Below are 21,717 nucleotides of genomic sequence, written 5' to 3'. Positions count from 1 at the left end.
ACAGGGGGATGCAGGGACAGGGGACATCAGGGATGCAGGGGACAAGGGGATGCAGGGACACGGGGACATCAGGGATGCAGGGGACAGGGGATGCAGGGGACAGGGGGACATCAGGGATGCAGGGGACGGGGGGGATGCAGGGGACAGGGGGACATCAGGGATGCAGGGGACAGGGGATGCAGGGACAGGGGACATCAGGGATGCAGGGGACAGGGGCATGCAGCGACACGGGGACATCAGGGATGCAGGGGACAGGGGCATGCAGGGACAGGGGACATCAGGGATGCAGGGGACAGGGGGATGCAGGGACAGGGGACATCAGGGATGCAGGGGACAGGGGGATGCAGGGACAGGGGACATCAGGGATGCAGGGGACAGGGGATGCAGGGACAGGGGACATCAGGGATGCAGGGGACGGGGATGCAGGGACAGGGGACATCAGGGATGCAGGGACAGGGGGATGCAGGGACAGGGGGACATCAGGGATGCAGGGGACGGGGATGCAGGGACAGGGGACATCAGGGATGCAGGGGACAGGGGGATGCAGGGACAGGGGACGTCAGGGATGCAGGGGACAGGGGCATGCAGGGACGGGGGACATCAGGGATGCAGGGGACGGGGATGCAGGGACAGGGGACATCAGGGATGCAGGGACAGGGGGATGCAGGGACAGGGGACATCAGGGATGCAGGGACAGGGGGACATCAGGGATGCAGGGACAGGGGACATCAGGGATGCAGGGGACAGGGGACATCAGGGATGCAGGGACAGGGGGATGCAGGGACAGGGGGGACATGGAGGATGCAGGGACACCGGGGACACAGGGACCCCCGCCGCAGGCAGGGCCAGCCGCCGCGGGCAGAGCTGAGGGGACAGCCGCTGCCCACGACATGGCCACGCCACCGTCGCCGTGACATCACCCTGCCATCGCCGTGACATCGCCGAGGTATCGCCGTGACATCGCCGTGACATCATCGCCCTGCCATCCCCGCTTCCTGTGGCCGGTGGCTCCTGCCAGAGGAACCTGCTGGCCCGGGCACAGACGGCACCTGCCGGCCACCAGCACCGGTGACACTGCCCGGCCACCCGCCCTGCTCCCAAAAGTGGGGGTTTCCACCCCAAAACCAGCTCCAGCCCCCCCCGACCAGGAAAGGGTTAATGGGGGGGGGGGGGTGTGACTGGAACGGTCCAGGGGACACGGGGGACACCAGGGACATGGCGGGGCGAGGAAGACACGGGGCAGGGGGGACAGGGATGCAGGGACACGGGGACAGGGAGGGCACAAGGGGGACACAAGGAGCACAGGGGATGGAGAGGACACGGGGGACACGGACATTGGGGACACGGGGACACAGGGGACATGAGGGACAGAGAGGCAGGGACAGGGGGGATGCAGGTGACACGGGGACATGGAGGGCACAGGGAGCTCAGGGAACACAGGGGACATGGGGGATGCGGGGACAGGGGGACACAAGGGACAGGGGGACAGGGGGACACAGGGGACATGGGGGATGCGGGGACAGGGGGACACAAGGGACACGGGGACAGGGGACACAGGGGACATGGGGGATGCAGGGACAGGGGGACACAGGGACACGGGGACAGGGGGACACAGGGGACACTGGGGACACAAGGGACAAGGGGACAGGGGGACACAGGGGACATGGGGGATGTGGGGACAGGGGGACACAAGGGACACGGGGACAGGGGGACACAGGGGACATGGGGACACAAGGGACAAGGGGACAGGGGGACACAGGGGACATGGGGGATGTGGGGATGGGGGCACAAGGGACAGGGGGACACAGGGGACATTGGGGGATGCGGGGACAGGGGGACACGGGGGACACGGGGCCATACTGGGCCGGGTTGGACCCTGCCCGGGGGCGGGTGGCAGCGGTGGCATTTCCTCGCGGTGGCCTTGACACCCTGAAAAGGGTTGAGCAGCCACGTGTGTCACCAGGAGGGGGTGACCGGCGTGTCCCTGGGTCCCTCTGTCCCAGCACCCCCCAGACCACCCCCCCCGGCCCCACAGGGGACACTGGGGACACAAGGGGACGTGGGCGACACGGGGATGGGGAGTCCTGGCAGGTCCCCAGGGGGACACGGGGACAAGGGTGGCTGGTGGGTCCCCACGGGGACACGGGGACAAGGGTGACGGTGCCACCTCTGCGCAGGTGTCGCCGTGGAGAAACGAAAGTGAGGGTGGGGGAGGACAGAGGCCACCTGGGAGGGGCTGCACCCGCCCGCAGGATCCGGCCCGAGGGAGCACCGGCACCCAGCAACCCCCGCCCGGCACCCGCCATGGACCCCCTCCTCCCCATCGTCAACCCCGTGCGTGCGGCCCTATGGGGTCTATAGGGCCCGGGGCGGGGAGGGGGGATATGGGGCCAGAGGAGCTATATGGGGCCAGGGAGACCATATAGGGCCGGGGGGATTCTATGGGGCCAGGGGGATTCTATGGGTACAAGGGGGGACCCTATGGGGTCAGGGGTAGCCTATGGGGCTGAGAGGGATCCTATAGGGTCAGGGGTAACCTATGGGGCCAGGGGTATCCTATGGGGCTGGGGGACTCCTATGGGGTTAGGGGTACCCTGTGGGACTAGGTGTATCCTATGGGACCAGGGGGATCCTATGGGGACGGGGGACCCTATGGGGCCAGGGGTAGCCTATGGGGCTGAGGGGGATCCTATAGGGTCAGGGGTAACCTATGGGACCAGTGGTATCCTATGGGGCTGGGGGGACTCCTATGGGGTTAGGAGTACCCTGTGGGACTAGGGGTACCCTATGGGGCCAGAGGGGACCCTATGGGGCTGGGAAACCCTATGGTCCCAGGGGTAGCCTATGGGGCTGAGGGGGATCCTATGGGGTCCGGGGTACCCTATGGGACCAGCGGTATCCTATGGGGCTGGGGGATCCTATGGGGTTAGGGGTACTCTATGGGGCTGGGGGAACCCTATGGGGCTGGGAAATCCTATGGGGCAAGGGTACGCTATGGGGCCAGGGGGGACCCTATGGGGCCGGGGGTTCCTATGGGGTTAGGGGTACCCTATGGGCCCAGGGCTACCCTATGGGCCAGGAGGGACCCTATGGGGCTGGGCATCCCTATGGGGCTGGAGGATCTATACAGGACTAAGGGGAGGGGGCTATATAGAGTGGGGGGTGCTGTATGGGGCTGGGGGGCCAGCAGTGCCCTCTGGGCCCGGCCTGTCCCCCCCGGGGCCACCGTGACCCCCCGTCCCCGTCCCCACCCAGAGCGTCCCCTTCCTGGGGTACATCTTCGGGGGGCTGAGCACGGGGAGGATGGTGATCATCCAGGGGCAGGTCCGGCCCCAGGCGAAGAGGTGGGTACCCCCCCAGTGCCCCCCAGTATCCCCCAGTGCCCCCCAGTACCCGCCCCAGCAGCCAGCACCACAAAGCTGGCCGGGTGCCATGGGGAAGGGCAAAGGTTCGGTGCGGGCAGGTGGGGGAGAGCACGGGGGGGGTGCCCCAAACTGGGGGGGCTGGTGGTGTCCCCAAGCCGGGAGGGGGCTGAGGGTGCCCCCAAACTGGGGGGCTGGGAGTGTCCCCAAGCCTGGGGGGCTGGAGGTGCCCCCAACCTTTGGGGTGCGGGGGTGCAAGGGGTGCCCCACCCATGGGGGGTGGGGGTGCCGGGGGTGCCCCCAAAGTGGGGGGGCGGCTGGTGGTGTCCCCAAGCCGGGGGGTGGGAGTGTCCCTAAACCGGGGCGGGGAGGGCTGGGGTTGCCCCCCAACCTTTGGGGTGCGGGGGTGCAGGGGGCGCCCCCCAACCCACGCAATGTGGGGGTGCAGGGGGGGCCCCCACCCATGGGCCGTGGAGTTATTGGGGTGCCGGGGGTTCCCCCCCCCGGGCTGCGGGGGTGCTGGGTGCCCCCACCCACGGGTGCCGCTGTGCAGGTTCACGGTGGCCCTGCGCTGCGCGGGGGGGGACGTGGCCCTGCAGCTGAACCCCCGTTTCGTGGGGGGGCCGGTGCTGGGCTGCACGGCGCGGCAGGGGGGGCTGTGGGGGCCCGAGGGGCTCTGCCCCTCCCCCCGCCTGACCCGCGGGGGGGCCCTGGAGGTGATCATCAACAGCCAGGAGCACGGCTACCAGGTGGGACCCCCCCGCAGTGGGTGCTCGGACCCCCCGACCCCGGCTAGGGGTGCTCGGACCCCCCGACCCCGGCTATGGATGCTCAGACCCCCAGACCCCGGCTATGGGTGCTCGGACCCCCCGACCCCGGCTATGGGTGCTCGGACCCCCGCAGTGGGTGCTCGGACCCCAGACCCCGGCTATGGGTGCTCGGACCCCAGACCCCGGCTATGGGTGCTCAGACCCCAGACCCCGGCTATGGGTGCTCGGACCCTGACCCCGGCTATGGGTGCTCAGACCCCCAGACCCCGGCTATGGGTGCTCGGACCCCGACCCCGGCTATGGGTGCTCAGACCCCAGACCCCGGCCATGGGTGCTCGGACCCCCGCAGTGGGTGCTCGGACCCCCAGACCCCAGCCATGGGTGCTCGGACCCCGCAGTGGGTGCTCGGACCCCCAGACCCCGGCTATGGGTGCTCGGCCCCCCCGACCCCGGCTATGGGTGCACAGACCCCCAGACCCCGGCTATGGGTGCTCGGACCCCGCAGTGGGTGCTCGGACCCCCAGACCCCAGCCATGGGTGCTCAGACCCCCAGACCCCGGCTATGGGTGCTCGGACCCCGCAGTGGGTGCTCGGACCCCCGACCCCGGCTATGGGTGCTCGGACCCCGCAGTGGGTGCTCGGACCCCAGACCCCAGCTATGGGTGCTCGGACCCCCGACCCCGGCTATGGGTGCTCAGACCCCCAGACCCCGGCTATGGGTGCTCGGACCCCCACAGTGGGTGCTCGGACCCCAGACCCCAGCTATGGGTGCTTGGACCCCAGACCCCAGCTATGGGTGCTCAGACCCCGCAGTGGGTGCTCGGACCCCAGACCCCGGCTATGGGTGCTCAGACCCCCGCAGTGGGTGCTCGGACCCCCAGACCCCGGCTATGGGTGCTCGGACCCCCACAGTGGGTGCTCGGACCCCAGACCCCGGCTATGGGTGCTCGGACCCCGCAGTGGGTGCTCGGACCCCCAGACCCCAGCTATGGGTGCTCGGACCCCCGACCCCGGCTATGGGTGCTTGGACCCCCAGACCCCGGCTATGGGTGCTCAGACCCCCGCAGTGGGTGCTCGGACCCCCAGACCCCGGCTATGGGTGCTCAGACCCCGCAGTGGGTGCTCGGACCCCCGACCCCGGCTATGGGTGCTCGGACCCCACAGTGGGTGCTTGGACCCCCAGACCCCAGCTATGGGTGCTCGGACCCCGACCCCGGGCTATGGGTGCTTGGACCCCAGACCCCGGCTATGGGTGCTCAGACCCCCGCAGTGGGTGCTCGGACCCCAGACCCCGGCTATGGGTGCTCGGACCCCCATGGCGTGCACAGCCATGCTCCCACTGTCCCCACTGTCCCCTCCGTCCCCTCTGTCCCCTCTGTCCCCCCATCCCTGATGTCCCCCCTCCCTGACGTCCCCGCCGTCCCTGCTGTCCCCTCTGTCCCCAATGTCCCCGATGTCCCCCCATCCCTGATGTCCCCTCTCCCTGATGTCCCCGCTGTCCCCGCTGTCCCCGATGTCCCCGCTGTCCCCCCGTCCTTGATGTCCCCTCTCCCTGATGTCCCTGCTGTCCCCATTGTCCCCGATGTCCCCGATGTCCCCGATGTCCCCGATGTCCCCGCTGTCCCCACAGGTGGCAGTGAACGGGCAGCACGCGGTGGAGTTCCTGCACCGCCTGCCCCTCACCAGCGTCCAGGCCCTCGAGGTCACCGGTGACGTCACCCTCACCTGCATCACCTTCACCAGCCCCGTGAGCACCCCCAGCCCCACCCCGGGGTGCTGCAGGGCCCTCCAGGGGTGGGGACATCCAGGGCTTGGGGACATCCAGGGCTTGGGGACATCTGGGGGGATCAGGGACCCTGGGGCATTGGGGACATCCAGGGCTTGGGGACCTCAAGGGGGTTGGGGACCTCAAGAGGGTTGGGGACATCCAGGGGTTGGGGACCTCAAGGGGTTGGGGACCTCCAGAGGGTTGGGGACATCCAGGGGTTGGGGACCTCAAGAGGGTTGGGGACATCCAGGGGTTGGGGACCTCAAGGGGTTGGGGACCTCAAGAGGGCTGGGGACATCCAGGGGTTGGGGACCTCAAGAGGGTTGGGGACATCTGGGGGGATCGGGGACCCTGGGGCATTGGGGACATCCAGGGCTTGGGGACCCCAGGAGGTTGGGGACCTCAAGAGGGTTGGGGACATCCAGGGGTTGGGGACCTCAAGGGGGTTGGGGACCTCAAGAGGGCTGGGGACATCCAGGGGTTGGGGACCTCAAGGGGTTGGGGACCTCAAGGGGGTTGGGGACCTCAAGGGGCCTGGGGACATCCAGGGCTTGGGGACATCGAGGGGTTGGGGACAACTGGGGGAATCAGGCATCCTGGGGCACTGGGGACATCCAGGGGTTGGGGACATCCAGGGGGGACAGAGACCTCCATGGAGACATCTCAGAGGGTTGGGGACATCCAGGAGGTTGGGGACATCCATGGGGGGTTGGGGTCATCCAGGGCTTGGGGACCTCAAGGGGGTTGGGGACACCCAGGGGGTCAGGGGACACGCAGGGGTGGGTGACAGCGGTGGGTGACGTCCCCGAGCCGCGGTGGCCCCGTCCCCAGCTCCGTGTCCCCCTGCTCCCCCAGCACGCGGCTGCAGGTGTCAGGGTGCCAGCGCTGCCACCCCCGGCGACCCCCGTGAGTGGGGGGGGGTCAGGGGCTGGGGCACCCCAGGGTGGGGGGCTGGGGCGGGGGGGCCTCAGGGTGGGGGTGCTGGGGCAGGGGCACCCTGGGGTGAGCCCATGTGGGGTGCTGGGGGGGGCAGGTGGGTGTTCGGGTGCACAGGGGTGTGCGAGCACCCACGGGTGGGTGCACGGGTGCCTGCGAGCACCCACGGGTGTCTGCGTGGGTGACAGCGGGTGCCTGCGAGCACCCACGGGTCTCTGCGTGGGTGACAGTGGGTGCCTGCGAGCACCCACGGGTGTCTGCGTGGGTGCACGGGTGCCTGCGAGCACCCACGGGTGTCTGCGTGGGTGACAGTGGGTGCCTGCGAGCACCCACGGGTGTCTGCGTGGGTGCACGGGTGCCTGCGAACACCCACGGGTGTCTGCGTGGGTGACAGTGGGTGCCTGCGAGCACCCACGGGTGTCTGCGTGGGTGCACGGGTGCCTGCGAGCACCCACGGGTGTCTGCGTGGGTGCACGGGTGCCTGCGAGCACCCACGGGTGTCTGCGTGGGTGACAGCGGGTGCCTGCGAGCACCCACGGGTGTCTGCGTGGGTGCACGGGTGCCTGCGAACACCCACGGGTGTCTGCGTGGGTGACAGTGGGTGCCTGCGAGCACCCACGGGTCTCTGCGTGGGTGACAGCGGGTGCCTGCGAGCACCCACGGGTGTCTGCGTGGGTGCACGGGTGCCTGCGAGCACCCACGGGTGTCTGCGTGGATGACAGCGGGTGCCTGCGAGCACCCACGGGTGTCTGCGTGGGTGACAGCGGGTGCCTGCGAGCACCCACGGGTGTCTGCGTGGGTGCACGGGTGCCTGCGAACACCCACGGGTGTCTGCGTGGGTGACAGTGGGTGCCTGCGAGCACCCACGGGTCTCTGCGTGGGTGACAGCGGGTGCCTGCGAGCACCCACGGGTGTCTGCGTGGGTGCACGGGTGCCTGCGAGCACCCACGGGTGTCTGCGTGGATGACAGCGGGTGCCTGCGAGCACCCACGGGTGTCTGCGTGGGTGACAGCGGGTGCCTGCGAGCACCCACGGGTGTCTGCGTGGGTGCACGGGTGCCTGCGAACACCCACGGGTGTCTGCGTGGGTGACAGTGGGTGCCTGCGAGCACCCACGGGTCTCTGCGTGGGTGACAGCGGGTGCCTGCGAGCACCCACGGGTGTCTGCGTGGGTGCACGGGTGCCTGCGAGCACCCACGGGTGTCTGCGTGGATGACAGCGGGTGCCTGCGAGCACCCACGGGTGTCTGCGTGGGTGCACAGGCCCACGCGAGCACCCTGGCTCTCCCACCAAGCCCGCGGCACGCAGCACCCAGCAGGCTGGGTTGGGGGCACCCACGGGTGACAGGGGTGACCCAGGGGACACGGCCCCCCCCAGCACCCACTCTCCTCTCCCCACAGCCCTACACGCCGGTGACCATCAGCAGCCCGGTGAGCGCGGGGTGACAGTGGGTGACAGTGGGTGACGGCGGGTGGCAGTGGGGTGACGGTGGGTGGCAGTGGGTGACGGTGGGTGGCAGCGGGTGGTGGGTGGCGGTGGGTGACGGTGGGGTGACGGTGAGTGACAGCAGGTGGCAGCGGGGTGGCAGTGGGTGACAGTGGGTGACAGTGGGTGGCAGTGGGTGGCAGTGGGGTGACGGCGGGTGATGGCGGGTGATGGTGGGTGGCGGTGGGTGACGGTGGGGTGACGGTGGGTGGCGGTGGGTGGCAGTGGGTGACAGCAGGTGGCCGTGGGTGACAGTGGGTGACAGTGGGTGGCAGTGGGGTGATGGCGGGTGGCAGTGGGGTGGCAGCGGGGTGGCAGTGGGTGACAGTGGGTGACAGTGGGTGGCAGTGGGGTGACGGCGGGTGATGGCGGGTGACGGCGGGTGGCGGTGGGTGATGGTGGGGTGCGAGTGGGTGGCGGTGGGTGGCGGTGGGTGACAGTGGGTGGCGGTGGGTGACAGTGGGGTGACAGCGGGTGACGGCGGGTGGCGGTGGGTGACAGTGGGTGGCAGTGGGGTGACGGCGGGTGGCGGTGGGTGGCGGTGGGTGACAGTGGGGTGACAGTGGGTGGCGGTGGGTGGCGGTGGGTGACAGTGGGGTGACAGCGGGTGACGGCGGGTGGCGGCGGGTGGCGGCGGGGGTCCCCCCGGGGCCTGACGGGTGTCCCGCAGGGGGTCCCCTTCCACATGGCGCTGAGCAAGGGTCCCCTGGGCGTGATCCAGCCCATCACCATCGTGGGCACCGTGCACCCCAACGCCGACAGGTCGGGGGGCGGGGGGTCAGGGGGTGGGGAGGGGGTCAGGGGGTGGGGAGGTCAGGGGGTGGGGGTCAGGGGGTGGGGAGGGGTCAGGGTGCTGGGGGGGCTGGGGGGTCGGGGGGTGGGGAGGGGTCAGGGGGTGGGGGGTCAGGGGGCGGGGGGTCAGGGGCTGGGGGAGGGCAGGGTGCTGTGGTGGGGAGGTCAGGGTGCTGCGGGGAGGGGTCAGGGTGCTGCGGGGGTCTGGGGGGGTCTGGGGGGCTGGGGGAGGTCAGGGTGCTGCTGAAGGGGGTAATGTGGATGTAGGGGTCAGGGTGCTGCAGGGGGGTCAGGGTGCTGCAGGGGGGTCAGGGTGCTGCAGGGGGGTCAGGGTGCTGCGGGGGTCTGGGGGCTGGGGGAGGTCAGGGTGCTGCTGAAGGGGGTAATGTGGATGTAGGGGTCAGGGTGCTGCGGGGGGGTCAGGGTGCTGCGGGGGGGGTCAGGGTGCTGCGGGGGGGGTCAGGGTGCTGCAGGCTTTGGGGTGCCTGGGAGCCCAGGGCCGGGTGCCGGGTGCCGGGTGCCGGACGTGGCCCCCCCGGCGCAGGTTCCACGCCAACCTGTGGAGCAGCGGCTCGGGGGACGTGGTGCTGCACGTCAACCCCCGCCTGCGCGAGGCCGCGCTGGTGCGCAACACCAAGGAGCGCGGGTGCTGGGGCACCGAGGAGCGGCACGTGGCGGGCGCCATGCCCTTCCAGCGCGGGCAGCCCTTCCAGGTGAGCCGCCGCCTGGGCGCCTCCGCCGCCGGGGAGGTCCCGGTCCTAGTCCTAGTCCTGGTTCTGGTCCTAGTCCTGGCCCTGGCCCTGCTCCTGGTCCTGGACATTGTCCCAGTCCCAGTCCTGGTCCTGGTTCTGGTCCTGGCCCCAGTCCTGGTCCTGGACATTGTCCCAGTCCCAGTCCTGGTCCTGGTTCTGGTCCTGGTCTTGGGCCGGGGCCCAGTTCTGGTCCTGGTTGCAATCCCAGTCCTGGTCCTGGTTCTGGTCCCAGTCCCAGTCCTGGTTCTGGTCCTGGTCTTGGTCCAGGGCCCAGTTCTGGTCCTGGTTGCAGTCCCAGTCCCAGTCCTGGTCCCGGTCCTAGTCCTAGTCCTGGTCCTGGTCCTGGCCCCGGTCCTGGTCCTGGACATTGTCCCAGTCCCAGTCCTGGTACTGGTTCTGGTCCTGGTCTTGGTCCTGGGCCCAGTCCCAGTCCTGGTCCCGGTCCTAGTCCTAGTCCTGGTTCTGGTCCTGACCATGGTCCCGGTCCTGGCCCTGGCCCTGCTCCTGGTCCTGGACATTGTCCCAGTCCTAGTCCTGGTCCTGGTTCTGGTCCTGGCCCCAGTCCTGGTCCTGGACATTGTCCCAGTCCCAGTCCCAGTCCCGGTTCTGGTCCTGGTCTTGGGCCGGGGCCCAGTTCTGGTCCTGGTTGCAATCCCAGTCCTGGTCCCAGTCCCAGTCCTGATCCTGGTCCCAGTCCTGGTCCTGGTTCTGGTTCTGGTCCTGGTCTTGGTCCTGGGCCCAGTCCCAGTCCCGGTCCCGGTCCTAGTCCTAGTCCTGGTTCTGGTCCTGAACATGGTTCCGGTCCTGGCCCTGGCCCTGCTCCTGGTCCTGGACATTGTCCCAGTCCCAGTCCTGGTTCTGGTCCCAGTCCCAGTCCCGGTTCTGGTCCTGGTCTTGGTCCGGGGCCCAGTTCTGGTCCTGGTTGCAGTCCCAGTCCCAGTCCTGGTCCCGGTCCTAGTCCTGGTCCTGGTCCTGGTCCTGGCCCCGGTCCTGGTCCTGGACATTGTCCCAGTCCCAGTCCTGGTCCTGGTTCTGGTCCTGGTCTTGGTCCTGGGCCCAGTCCCAGTCCTGGTCCCGGTCCTAGCCTAGTCCTGGTTCTGGTCCTGACCATGGTCCCGGTCCTGGCCCTGGCCCTGCTCCTGGTCCTGGACATTGTCCCAGTCCTAGTCCTGGTCCTGGTTCTGGTCCTGGCCCCAGTCCTGGTCCTGGACATTGTCCCAGTCCCAGTCCCAGTCCCGGTTCTGGTTCTGGTCTTGGGCCGGGGCCCAGTTCTGGTCCTGGTTGCAATCCCAGTCCTGGTCCCAGTCCCAGTCCTGGTTCTGGTTCCAGTCCTAGTCCTGGTTCTGGTCCTGGTCTTGGTCCTGGGCCCAGTCCCAGTCCAGGTCCCGGTCCTACTCCTAGTCCTGGTTCTGGTTCTGGTCCTGGCCCTGCTCCTGGTCCTGGACATTGTCCCAGTCCCAGTCCTGGTTCTGGTCCCAGTCCTAGTCCCGGTTCTGGTCCTGGTCTTGGGCCGGGGCCCAGTTCTGGTCCTGGTTGCAATCCCAGTCCTGGTCCCAGTCCCAGTCCTGGTTCTGGTCCTGGTTCTGGTCCCAGCCCTAGTCCTGGTTCTTGTCCTGGTCTTGGTCCTGGGCCCAGTTCTGGTCCCGGTTCTGGTCCTGGTCTTGGGCCGGGGCCCAGTTCTGGTCCTGGTTGCAATCCCAGTCCTGGTCCCAGTCCCAGTCCTGATCCTGGTCCCAGTCCTGGTCCTGGTTCTGGTTCTGGTCCTGGTCTTGGTCCTGGGCCCAGTCCCAGTCCTGGTCCCGGTCCTACTCCTAGTCCTGGTTCTGGTCCTGGCCCTGGTCCTAGTCCTAGTCCTGGTTCTGGTCCTGGCCCTGGTCCTAGTCCTGGTCCTGGTTCTGGTCCTGGACATGGTCCCGGTCCTGGTCCTGGTCCTAGTTCTGGTCTTAGCCCTGGACATGGTCCTGGTCCCAGTCCCAGTCCTGGTGCTGGTCTTGGCCATGGTCCCAGTCCTGGTCTGGAATACGGTCGTGGTCATTATCCCGGCCTCAGGCCTGGTCCTGGTCCCAGTCCTGGTCCTGGTTCCAGTCCTGGGCACCGTCACCACCTTGGTCCTGGTCCCAGTCCTGGTCCTGGTCCCAGTCCTGGTCCTGGTTCCAGTCCTGGGCACCGTCACCACCTTGGTCCTGGTCCCAGTCCTGGTCCTGGTCCCAGTCCTGGTCCTGGTTCCAGTCCTGGGCACCGTCACCACCTTGGTCCTGGTCCCAGTCCTGGTCCTGGTCCCAGTCCTGGTCCTGGTTCCAGTCCTGGGCACCGTCACCACCTTGGTCCTGGTCCCAGTCCTGGTCCTGGTCCCAGTCCTGGTCCTGGTTCCAGTCCTGGGCACCGTCACCACCTTGGTCCTGGTCCCGGTCCTGGTCCTGGTCCCAGTCCTGGTCCTGGTTCCAGTCCTGGGCACCGTCACCACCTTGGTCCTGGTCCCGGTCCTGGTCCTGGTCCCAGTCCTGGTCCTGGTTCCAGTCCTGGGCACCGTCACCACCTTGGTCCTGGTCCCAGTCCTGGTCCTGGTCCCAGTCTCTGGTCCTGGTTCCAGTCTCTGGGCACCGTCACCACCTTGGTCCTGGTCCCAGTCCTGGTCCTGGTCCCAGTCCTGGTCTCTGGTTCCAGTCTCTGGGCACCGTCACCACCTTGGTCCTGGTCCCAGTCCTGGTCCTGGTCCCAGTCCTGGTCCTGGTTCCAGTCCTGGGCACCGTCACCACCTTGGTCCTGGTCCCGGTCCTGGTCCTGGTCCCAGTCCTGGTCCTGCCACCAGTCCTGGTCCCAGTCCTGGCCTGGGACTTGGTCCTGGTCCTGGTCCCAGTCCTGGTCCTGGTTCCAGTCCTGGGCACCGTCACCACCTTGGTCCTGGTCCCGGTCCTGGTCCTGGTCCCAGTCATGGTCCTGGTTCCAGTCCTGGGCACCGTCACCACCTTGGTCCTGGTCCCGGTCCTGGTCCTGGTCCCAGTCCTGGTCCTGCCACCAGTCCCGGTCCCAGTCCTGGCCTGGGACTTGGTCCTGGTCCTGGTCCCAGTCCTGGTCCTGGTTCCAGTCCTGGGCACCGTCACCACCTTGGTCCTGGTCCCGGTCCTGGTCCTGGTCCCAGTCATGGTCCTGGTTCCAGTCCTGGGCACCGTCACCACCTTGGTCCTGGTCCCGGTCCTGGTCCTGGTCCCAGTCCTGGTCCTGCCACCAGTCCCGGTCCCAGTCCTGGCCTGGGACTTGGTCCTGGTCCTGGTCCCAGTCCTGGTCCTGGTCCCAGTCCTGGTCCTGCCACCAGTCCCGGTCCCAGTCCTGGCCTGGGACTTGGTCCTGGTCCTGGTCCCAGTCCTGGTCCTGGTCCCAGTCTCTGGTCCTGCCACCAGTCCCGGTCCCAGTCCTGGCCTGGGTCTTGGTCCTGGTCCTGGTCCCAGTCCTGGTCCTGGTCCCAGTCCTGGTCCTGCCACCAGTCCCGGTCCCAGTCCTGGCCTGGGTCTTGGTCCTGGTCCTGGTCCCAGTCCTGGTCCTGCCACCAGTCCCGGTCCCAGTCCTGGCCTGGGTCTTGGTCCTGGTCCTGGTCCCAGTCCTGGTCCTGGTCCCAGTCCTGGTCCTGCCACCAGTCCCGGTCCCAGTCCTGGCCTGGGACTTGGTCCTGGTCCTGGTCCCAGTCCTGGTCCTGGTCCCAGTCCTGGTCCTGCCACCAGTCCCGGTCCCAGTCCTGGCCTGGGTCTTGGTCCTGGTCCTGGTCCCAGTCCTGGTCCTGGTCCCAGTCCTGGTCCTGCCACCAGTCCCGGTCCCAGTCCTGGCCTGGGACTTGGTCCTGGTCCTGGTCCCAGTCCTGGTCCTGGTCCCAGTCCTGGTCCTGCCACCAGTCCCGGTCCCAGTCCTGGCCTGGGACTTGGTCCTGGTCCTGGTCCCAGTCCTGGTCCTGGTCCCAGTCCTGGTCCTGCCACCAGTCCCGGTCCCAGTCCTGGCCTGGGACTTGGTCCTGGTCCTGGTCCCCATCCCTGTCACCACCCGGGTGCTCGTCCTGATCCCGGTGCTGGTCCTGGGCCCAGTCCCAGACCTGAGCTGGTCCCAGTCCAGTCCCAGTCCTGGTCCCAACGCAGCTCCTGGCCATGGCCCCGGTCTGGGGTGGGTGTCCCCGGGGTGGGTGTCCCCCAGGGGTGTCCCTGGGGGGAGGGGGTGGGTGCCTGTCCCCAGGGTGGGTGTCCCTGGGGGGGTGTCCCCGAGGCGTGGGGGACCCCAGGAGGTCCCCGTCCCCCGCGGTGACACCGGGGCCACCCAGCTGGAGATCCAGCCGCTGAGCCAGGCCTTCGCCCTGTGGGTGAACGGGCGCCACGTCTGCGACTACGGCCACCGGCTGCCACCGGCCACCATCGACCAGCTGGAGGTGGCCGGGGACGTCACCCTCGCCTGTATCAAGTGCTGAGCCACCCCGGGGGACACCCGCCACCGCCACCGGCCACCGCCACCGGCCACCGCCACGGCCACCGCCACGGCCACCGGCCATCGGGCACCGGGCTTGGGGACGGGGATGAGGGTGGGGCTGGGGACAATGGTGGGGAGAGGGACAAGGACAGGGGGGGGGACAAGGAAGGGGTGGCTCTGGGCACAGGGATGGGGACAAGGACAGCGATGGGGACAAGGACAGCGGTGGGGACAAGGACAGGGATGGGGACAAGGACAGGGGTGGCTCTGGGCACAGGGATGGGGACAAGGACAGCGATGGGGACAAGGAAGGGGTGGGGACAAGGACAGCGATGGGAACAAGGACAGAGGTGGGGACAAGGACATGGTGGCTCTGGACACAGGGATGGGGACAAGGACAGGGGTGGCTCTGGGCACAGCGATGGGGACAAGGACAGCGATGGGGACAAGGACAGAGGTGGGGACAAGGACATGGTGGCTCTGGACACAGGGCTGGGGACAGGGACAGGGATGTCTCCGGGCAGGGGCCACCCCAGGCCTGTCCCCCCTCGGTCCCCGCTGTCCCCGGGAGGTGCCACCAGGGGCCAGCGGGACCCCTCGGGGTCCCCATTAAACCGGTCGCCAGCGCTCGCCGTGTCCCCGTGTCCCTGGGGCGGGGCGGGGACATCGGGGCCTCTCTGCGACGGGGGACGTGGGGGTCCTGGGGGTTGGGGACACCAGGGTCCCCCCAGTGCCCCCCAGTCCCCTCCCAGTCCCCCCAGTCCCCCCCAGTGCCTCCCGCCGCAGCGCTCCCCCTCCCGCCGCCAGGGGGCAGAGCGCACCCACTCCCCGCTGCCCGCCCCGCGCATGCGCCGCCCGCTGGCAGCGCCCGGCCCGCCATGCCGAGTGAGGGCACTTCCGGGTGGCGGCCGCCCGTCACACGTGACGCGGCGCTCGCCCGTCATGTGATCTGCGGCGGCGGCAGGCAGGAGGTGGGGGATCCCCGGAGGTGGGGGGCTGAGGGGGTCCCCGTGGGGCTGGGGGGTCACTGTGGGGGGGTTGGGGGTCGGCGTGGGCGCGGGGGTGTGGGGGTCCCCGTGGGGCTGGAGGAGTCACTGTGGGGGGGCTGGAGGGGTCCCTGTAGGCGTGGGGGCGTCTGGGAGCGTCCCTGTGGGGCTGGGGGTCCCTGTGGGGGGCTGGGGGTCGGCGTGGGCGCGGGGGGTCCCCGTGGGCGTTGGGGGGTCACGAGGGGGGACTGGGGGTCCCCGTGAGCGTGGGGAGCGTCTGGGGGGTCCCCGTGGGGCTAGGGGGCTCACTGTGGGGGTGGGGAGTCACTGTGGGGGCTGGGGGTCCCTGTGGGGGTGAGGGGGTCTGGGGGACCCCATAGGGCTGGGGGGTCATTGTGGGGGTCTAGGGGGTGCCCGGGGGCTGGGGGGTCTCCGTGGGGCTGGAAGGGGTCACTGTGGAGGGCTGGGGGCTGCCCGTGGGGTTCGGGGTCCCCGTAGGGGTGGGGGGTCACTGTGGGGGTCAGGGGTCCCCGTAGGGGTGGGGGGTGTCACTGTGGGGGTCGGGGTCCCCGTAGGGGTGGGGGGGGGTCCCCGTGGGGGCTCCACGCATGGAGGGGGAGCAGCGGCCCGGCAGCAGCCCGGGGCCCAGCCCCCAGCGTGTCCCCCAGGTGGGGGCCACGGGGGGTGCTGCCCTTTGACCCCCCCGACCCCCCCCTCCCCCAGCCATGGCCACCCCCCGCCCCCCGCGGGTGGTCCCGGGCGAAGCCTCCGAGAGCGACTCGGAGCCGGAGCTGCCGGGGGGGGCGGCCGGGGGCACCCCCGGGGCCGGGCTGAAGGTCCCGGGCGAAGCCTCCGAGACGGACGAAGAGGAGGAGGAGGAGGAGGAGAGGCCGAAGACCCCCCCGGCGGTGCCGGAAGAACCGGCGGCGGTTTGGGGGCGCAGCCGGGGGGACCCCTCGCTGCTGCAGCAGCGGCTGCGGGAGGGCTCGGGGCGGCTGCGGGGGGCGGTGGGCAGCGCCCTGCGGCAGAGCTACGGCCGCGCCGCCCGGCACCTGGGGGGGCTCGGGGGGGCCCTGGGGCGAGCGCAGGCCGCCGCCGCCGCCGCCGCCCACTGCCTGCGCCTGGCTCGCCGCGACCTTCGCGCCGTAGCCGCCGCCGTCGACATCGTCACCGCTTGCCGCCTCCTGCCCGACATCCGGGAGCCGTTGCCGGCGCGTTGAACCGACGTCCCCGCGCCGAGGCACCCGACGCCCCGAAGCGGCACCGCGGCGGTTTCGGCGCAGAGACGCCTCGCCTGGGTCGCGTGCGGTGACGTCCTCGCCGGTGGCCGCCGTCGGCGCCGAACTGCGGGCCCCCCCCCCCCCGGGCCGGCTCCAGCCGCTCGTCGTCCCCAACCGCCGCCGTTTTGTGTGACGTGGAGCTGAATAAAGCCCCGGCGGTGGCACCGCCGCAGCGGGGACGGCCATGGGGACAGCGGTGTCACCGGAGGGGGGACGGGGACGCCCCGGGGTGTCAGGCCATGGAGCGGGTGACGTGGATGCGGTGGCCCTTGAGCTCGGTGGTGGTCCAGGGCCGTGTCCCGCGTCCCCCGTGTCCCCAAGCCCTGGCACTGTCATCTGGCCACGTCCCTCCCGCCGTGTCCCCAGCAGCAGGACACAGGGGAGGGGGACAGCGAGTGGGGACAAGGGGACAGTGACAGGGGACACACACGCAGGGGGTCCCCCCGCAAGAAGCAGGACACGCCATGGGGCCACACGAGAGTTTAATTGGGGGGGGGACACACGACACTCGCCCCACACCAGCTCTGTCACCCTCTGGGGACACAGGGAAGGGCGAGCGTCCCCGGGGGGAGTACGGGGTCCCTGGGGGTGACATGGGGGTCCCCAGGGGGGACACGGGGGGTCACGTGCGGGTGTCCAGCCTGTCCATGTACTCCTGCAGCGCCTGCAGCCGGGCGTCGATCTCGGCCAGGTCAGCCGAGGGCTCCTCGTGGCGGTTCTCTGGGGGGGGATGTTAAAAAAAAAGGCCTGAATTGGGGTGGGGGCACCCCAAAAATGCAGAGTGGGGTCACAAAGTGGGGGGCTCACCTTTACCGGGGCGCTTGTCAGCAGCGGTGCCCACAAGTGGCTTGTGGCCGGCGGGCGGGCGAGGGCCTGGGGGTGGAGGGAGGAGGTGGGGTGGCACCGGTGTGTGTCCCCCACTTTGGGGGTGCGGGGGGGGACACCCCAAAGAGAGGGGAGGGGGGTCCCAGGCTTCTGGGTGGCCACTCACCGCGCCGGGGCCGTTGCAGGACGAGGCGCTGAGGGGTCTGCGGGCGCGGGTCACCCTCTTGCCCCTGCCCGAGGGGGTGGGGGGACGTTAAGGGGTGCTCTGGGGGGGGGGGGCTCGGGGTGCCCATGCGGGGGACCCAAGCGCCCTGCCCTCCACCCCGGCGGTTACCTGGGGGGCAGGGGCTGGGAGCGCTCATCGGCTTCGCTGCCGGAGCTCACCGCCGAGCGCCGGCTCCGGATGCTTTCAGCTGTGGGGAGAAATTTGGGGGGGGGGGCAGGGGGCTCAGGGAAGGAGCCCCAGCACCCACTGGGTGCCCCCCACCCACCCCTGGCGCTCCCCACTCACCTGAGGAGCTGCGTCCGCGGCTCCTCACCGGGCTGGCGCTGCCGAAAGCCGCCCCGCGCCGCTGGCTGCGCCCAAGGGAGACAGCGGTGAGGGGTGAGGGGTCCCCCCCCAGCGCCGGGGGAGGGAGGGGACGGGGACGGTGACAACGCCGGCGTCACCGCTTACTTTTTGAGCTCGGCCTCCTTCTGCCGGCGCTGCCGGGCCCTGACGAAGGCGGTGGGGTCGAAGCGTGGTGGGCGGGGGCCTGGCGGGGAGGGGCCGAGGGGGCGGGGGTGGGGAGGGGGCAAACTGCGCATTCCCCCCCCTCTCTGTGCGTGTCCCCAAGTGTCCCTCACCTGCGGGCGACGGGGACCGGCCCCGGCTGCCACCGCGGCTCTCCCGGGACGCCGAACGCAGCCGGGTGCCGGAGGGGGAGCGTCTCTCCTGGGGGCGGAGGGCTGCGCCGGCGGGCGTCCGGTGGCTGCCGAGGGGACCAACGCCGTGAGGGGGTGACTGTGGCGGGGGGGGACACCCCACATTCCCGGGGGCCGTGGCCCCCCAGCCCAGCCTCACCCCCTCCTGCAGGCAGCCAGCTCGGCCGTCAGGCTCTGCACCCGCAGCTGCAGCCTCCGCTCCGACGCCTTCGCCTCCGCCAGCTGCGAGGAGGAGGAGGAGGAGGAGGAGGAGGGAAAACCACGCTGCCGGCAGCCCCCCCAACACCGCCACCGGCAGCCCCCCAACACCCTCGACCCACCTCGGCGGCGAGCTGCCGCTGCTCGCGCTGGTGCCGGGCTTTCTCCCGCAGCAGCTCGTCCTCCAACCGCCGCGTCGCTCGCCGCAGCGCCGTCGCCTCCACCGCCCGCTTCTCCTCCAGGGCCCGCCGCAGCCTGGGAAAGGGGGGGGTTTGGGGGGGGATGTGACGGCAAAGCGGGGGTCCCCCCAACCCCCCCCCAACCCGCTCACTCGTCCCGCAGCCGCCGGATCTCGGCGTCTCGGTGATCCTCGCCGTGCCGAGCCCGGAGCTGAGCCAGCTCCTCCCTCAGCTCCCGCACCAGCCTGCGCAGCGCGGCAGGATCCGGCCTCCCGGCGTAGGACAGCGGCAGCGGGTAGTGGATCCTGGAAAGGGCCGGGGGGTGAGGCCGGTGTCCCCCCCATGCCGCGTCCCCCCCGCCCGCTGTCCCCTCGTCACCTGTCGAACTCGACAGAGTAGACGAGGATGAGGTAGCGCTTGGCGCTGAGGGGGGACGCGGCGGAAGGGGGGGGCCGGGGGATCCCCCCCACTTTCCGGCTGCGCAGGGTCTGCAGGTCGGCGTAGGTGAGGAGCTCCAGGCTGACGGAGTCGCTGCTCTGCGGAGGAGAAAAGCGGGGGGCAGGGGGGGGCTCGGTGGGGACCCCCCGAAATGCGGCGGCGCTACGGGGGGGGTGGGGAGCCGTGCCGGCCTCACCCGCGTCAGCGCCGACTCCAACATGCTGCAGAAAACGCCAAACTGCTTGAAATTCCCCGTTTTGTGGGTCAGCTCCTCGATGACTGCGAGAAAAGGAGGGGCAGGGTCGGTGAGTCAGCGTCTGGGGATGGGGGTCCCCTCAATCCCCCCCCCCACCCAGGACTCACAGGCGGCGTCAAACTCCCCCTTCCACTGGTCGGCGGTGAGGGGGGCTTCCACTTCGACCCCCAGCGCCGAGGGGGCGAGGGTCAGCCGGACGGCGTGCCCCCCGTGCCGGAAGGCGTAGTCGGCCTGTAGGTACCGCGGCTCCCCCATGGTGCTGGGGAAGGGGGGGGGCACCCATGGGAGCCCCCCCAGAAGATGGGTGGGGGCACCCCTGGGAAAGGGGACCCGGGTCCCAGCAGCTCGGGGGGAGGGGGTTGGGGGGTGAATTTTGGGGGAGCAGGAGGGGAGGCCGCAGCACTGAGGGGGGCCAGCGGAGGGGAGCCCCAGGGATGTGGGGGGGGGGGGGCACAGAGGGACATGGGGAGCCCCGGGCTTTGGGGAGGCTGCTTGGGGGAGTGGGGGGGGCCCAGGGCTTTGGGGGCTGTTGGGGGGCTGCTTGGGGGACCCAGGGATTGGGGGGCTGCTTGGGGGAGCGGGGGGCAGGGTTTGGGGGGCTACTTGGGGGCACCCAGGGCTTTGGGGAGGCTGTTTGGGGGAGAAGGGGGGGTTCAGGGCATTGGGGGGGCTGATTTGAGGGGCACTGGGGGGCCGGGGGCTGTTCTGGGGGTACCGGGGGGGGGTCCGGGCCTGGAAGGGCTCTTTAGGCGGCAGATACCGGGGGAAGCCCGGCCTGGGGGGGCTGCTGGGGGCCGCAGAGCCCCCCCCGGACGGTCACCGGGCCGGAGCCCCGGGGACAGCCCGGGGGACGGCGGGGACAGGCCCAGGGACCCCGGTGCCGGCCCCGGTCACTCACCGCCCGCCGCGATCCGCCGCCGCCTCAGCCGCAGCTCCGCCCCCCGCAGCCCTGCCCCCGCCCCATTGGCCGGCCACGTCCCGTGCCGCCTTCTTATTGGCTGTCCCCGCCGCCTCTCACTTCAGTCCCCCCGCCTCCTTCCGGCTGAGGCTGCAGGCCGTTACTTCGCCGCCCTGCAGCCTCACGCTGCTATTGGCTGTCAGGCGGGGCCCGCCCCCACCTCCGCGGAACCATTGGTTGATGCGGCTGTCAGTCATTCCCCCTGAAAAAGGGGAGGAGCGACCCGCGCCTGTGGTGCCCCCTGCTGGGAAGGAACCGCGACTCCGCCCCGGGGAGGCCCCGCCCCCTTCAATTGATCACCGCGTGGCCCCGCCCCTTCCATTGATCACCGCGTGGCCCCGCCCCCTCCCATTGATAACTGTAACGCCCGCTTCGTTCACGCCCGCGGGGAGCAGGAACGGGAGGGGGGAGGGGGGGGGGGGGGACATGGAACAGGGGGCGGGGCATGAGGCGGGGCTGGGAGGGGAGGACACGATCAGGGGGCGGGGCACAGACCGGGGGGCGGGGCACAGACAAGGAGAGAAGCAATGGAACCTCGAACCAGTTTAATTAAGCAGGGACAGAGCGGGAGGGGGGCAGGACCCGCGACCCCCACCCCCGAGCACCCCAATATTTGGGGGTATCCCCTAATTGCAAAATATCCCCTGAAATGGGGGTGGGGGTGGGGCAGCCCCAAGGCCCCGAATCCCCCAGAAGGTTGGGGGGAGGGCAGCCCCCCCCCAAAATGGGGTGGGAGCAAATATAAACACCCCCAGCCCCCTCAGCGCACCCCCAAACTGCCCTGGGGTCTCCCAGCAGCCCCTCTCAGGCAGGACCCGGCCGTGGGTCTGGCCGTGGGGCCGTGTGTGGCCCCACAGCCCCGCACCCCCAACCTGGAAGCCGCGCACCCTGCACCCCCAAACCCCCACCCCTGCACCCCCAAACCATCACCCCTGCACCCCCACCCCTGCACCCCCAGGGGCACCCCGAGGACCGGACCCATAGGGGTCCCAGGACCCCCAGCGCCCCCAATCCAGGGATCTCCTCCCCCACCCCCGCGGCAGCGCTGCATTGTGGGAAACTCCCCCCTCCTCCCCTCCCGCCGCAAAGGCTGATGGGAATTTCCCTCAGCATCCCGCGCCCGGGGCATTGTGGGATAGCTCCCTCTCCCCGGGGGGGGGCTCAGGGGGGACATTGGGGGGGTCCCCCCCCGCCGTTACCGGGGCCATGACCCCCGATGCCCCCCCGGATGTCTCCTGGTCCGTCCCCGGTACCGCCGGTGCCCCACCCGGCCCCAACCCCATGGCGAGGAGGTCCGCGACCGGTACCGGGGATGGTCCCGGGGGCAGCGGCGGGTCCCGGAGGTGTCCTAGGGAGGGTTCCCGGT

The 21,717-nt window shown here is 70.4% G+C and overlaps 2 protein-coding genes across 3 annotated transcripts; one reads left to right on the top strand and one right to left on the bottom strand.

Annotated features, from left to right (window-relative positions):
• The first annotated feature begins 15,170 nt into the window (after positions 1-15,170).
• On the top strand, positions 15,171-16,761 carry BLOC1S3 (biogenesis of lysosomal organelles complex 1 subunit 3). Of its 2 annotated transcripts, none has more exons than XM_072848875.1 (2): positions 15,171-15,278; positions 16,017-16,761. In XM_072848875.1, the coding sequence occupies exon 2, from the start codon at positions 16,019-16,021 to the stop codon at positions 16,511-16,513; it is 495 nt and encodes a 164-aa protein (XP_072704976.1). In that variant the 5' UTR covers positions 15,171-15,278; positions 16,017-16,018; the 3' UTR covers positions 16,514-16,761. The 2 variants fall into 2 exon arrangements, with proteins under 2 accessions (XP_072704976.1, XP_072704977.1); XM_072848876.1 differs by having other exon boundaries at positions 15,235-15,295.
• Positions 16,762-17,086: 325 nt separating this feature from the next.
• CCDC61 (coiled-coil domain containing 61) lies at positions 17,087-20,324 on the bottom strand. Its single transcript, XM_072848739.1, has 13 exons — positions 20,292-20,324; positions 19,501-19,652; positions 19,334-19,416; positions 19,078-19,235; positions 18,852-19,004; positions 18,643-18,775; positions 18,462-18,544; positions 18,245-18,369; positions 18,075-18,153; positions 17,910-17,974; positions 17,733-17,811; positions 17,381-17,628; positions 17,087-17,293 (listed from the first exon to the last, which is right to left on the bottom strand). Exons 2-13 carry the CDS (start codon positions 19,646-19,648, stop codon positions 17,196-17,198), a joined length of 1,452 nt encoding a protein of 483 aa, XP_072704840.1. The 5' UTR covers positions 19,649-19,652; positions 20,292-20,324; the 3' UTR covers positions 17,087-17,195.
• Positions 20,325-21,717: the final 1,393 nt, after the last annotated feature.

The sequence above is a fragment of the Ciconia boyciana genome, chromosome 33, assembly GCF_034638445.1.
Source record: "Ciconia boyciana chromosome 33, ASM3463844v1, whole genome shotgun sequence".
Classification (NCBI taxonomy): Eukaryota; Metazoa; Chordata; class Aves; order Ciconiiformes; family Ciconiidae; genus Ciconia; species Ciconia boyciana.
The sequence above is the reverse complement of the archived record's forward strand: the minus strand, read 5'-3'. Positions and strand labels throughout refer to the sequence as shown.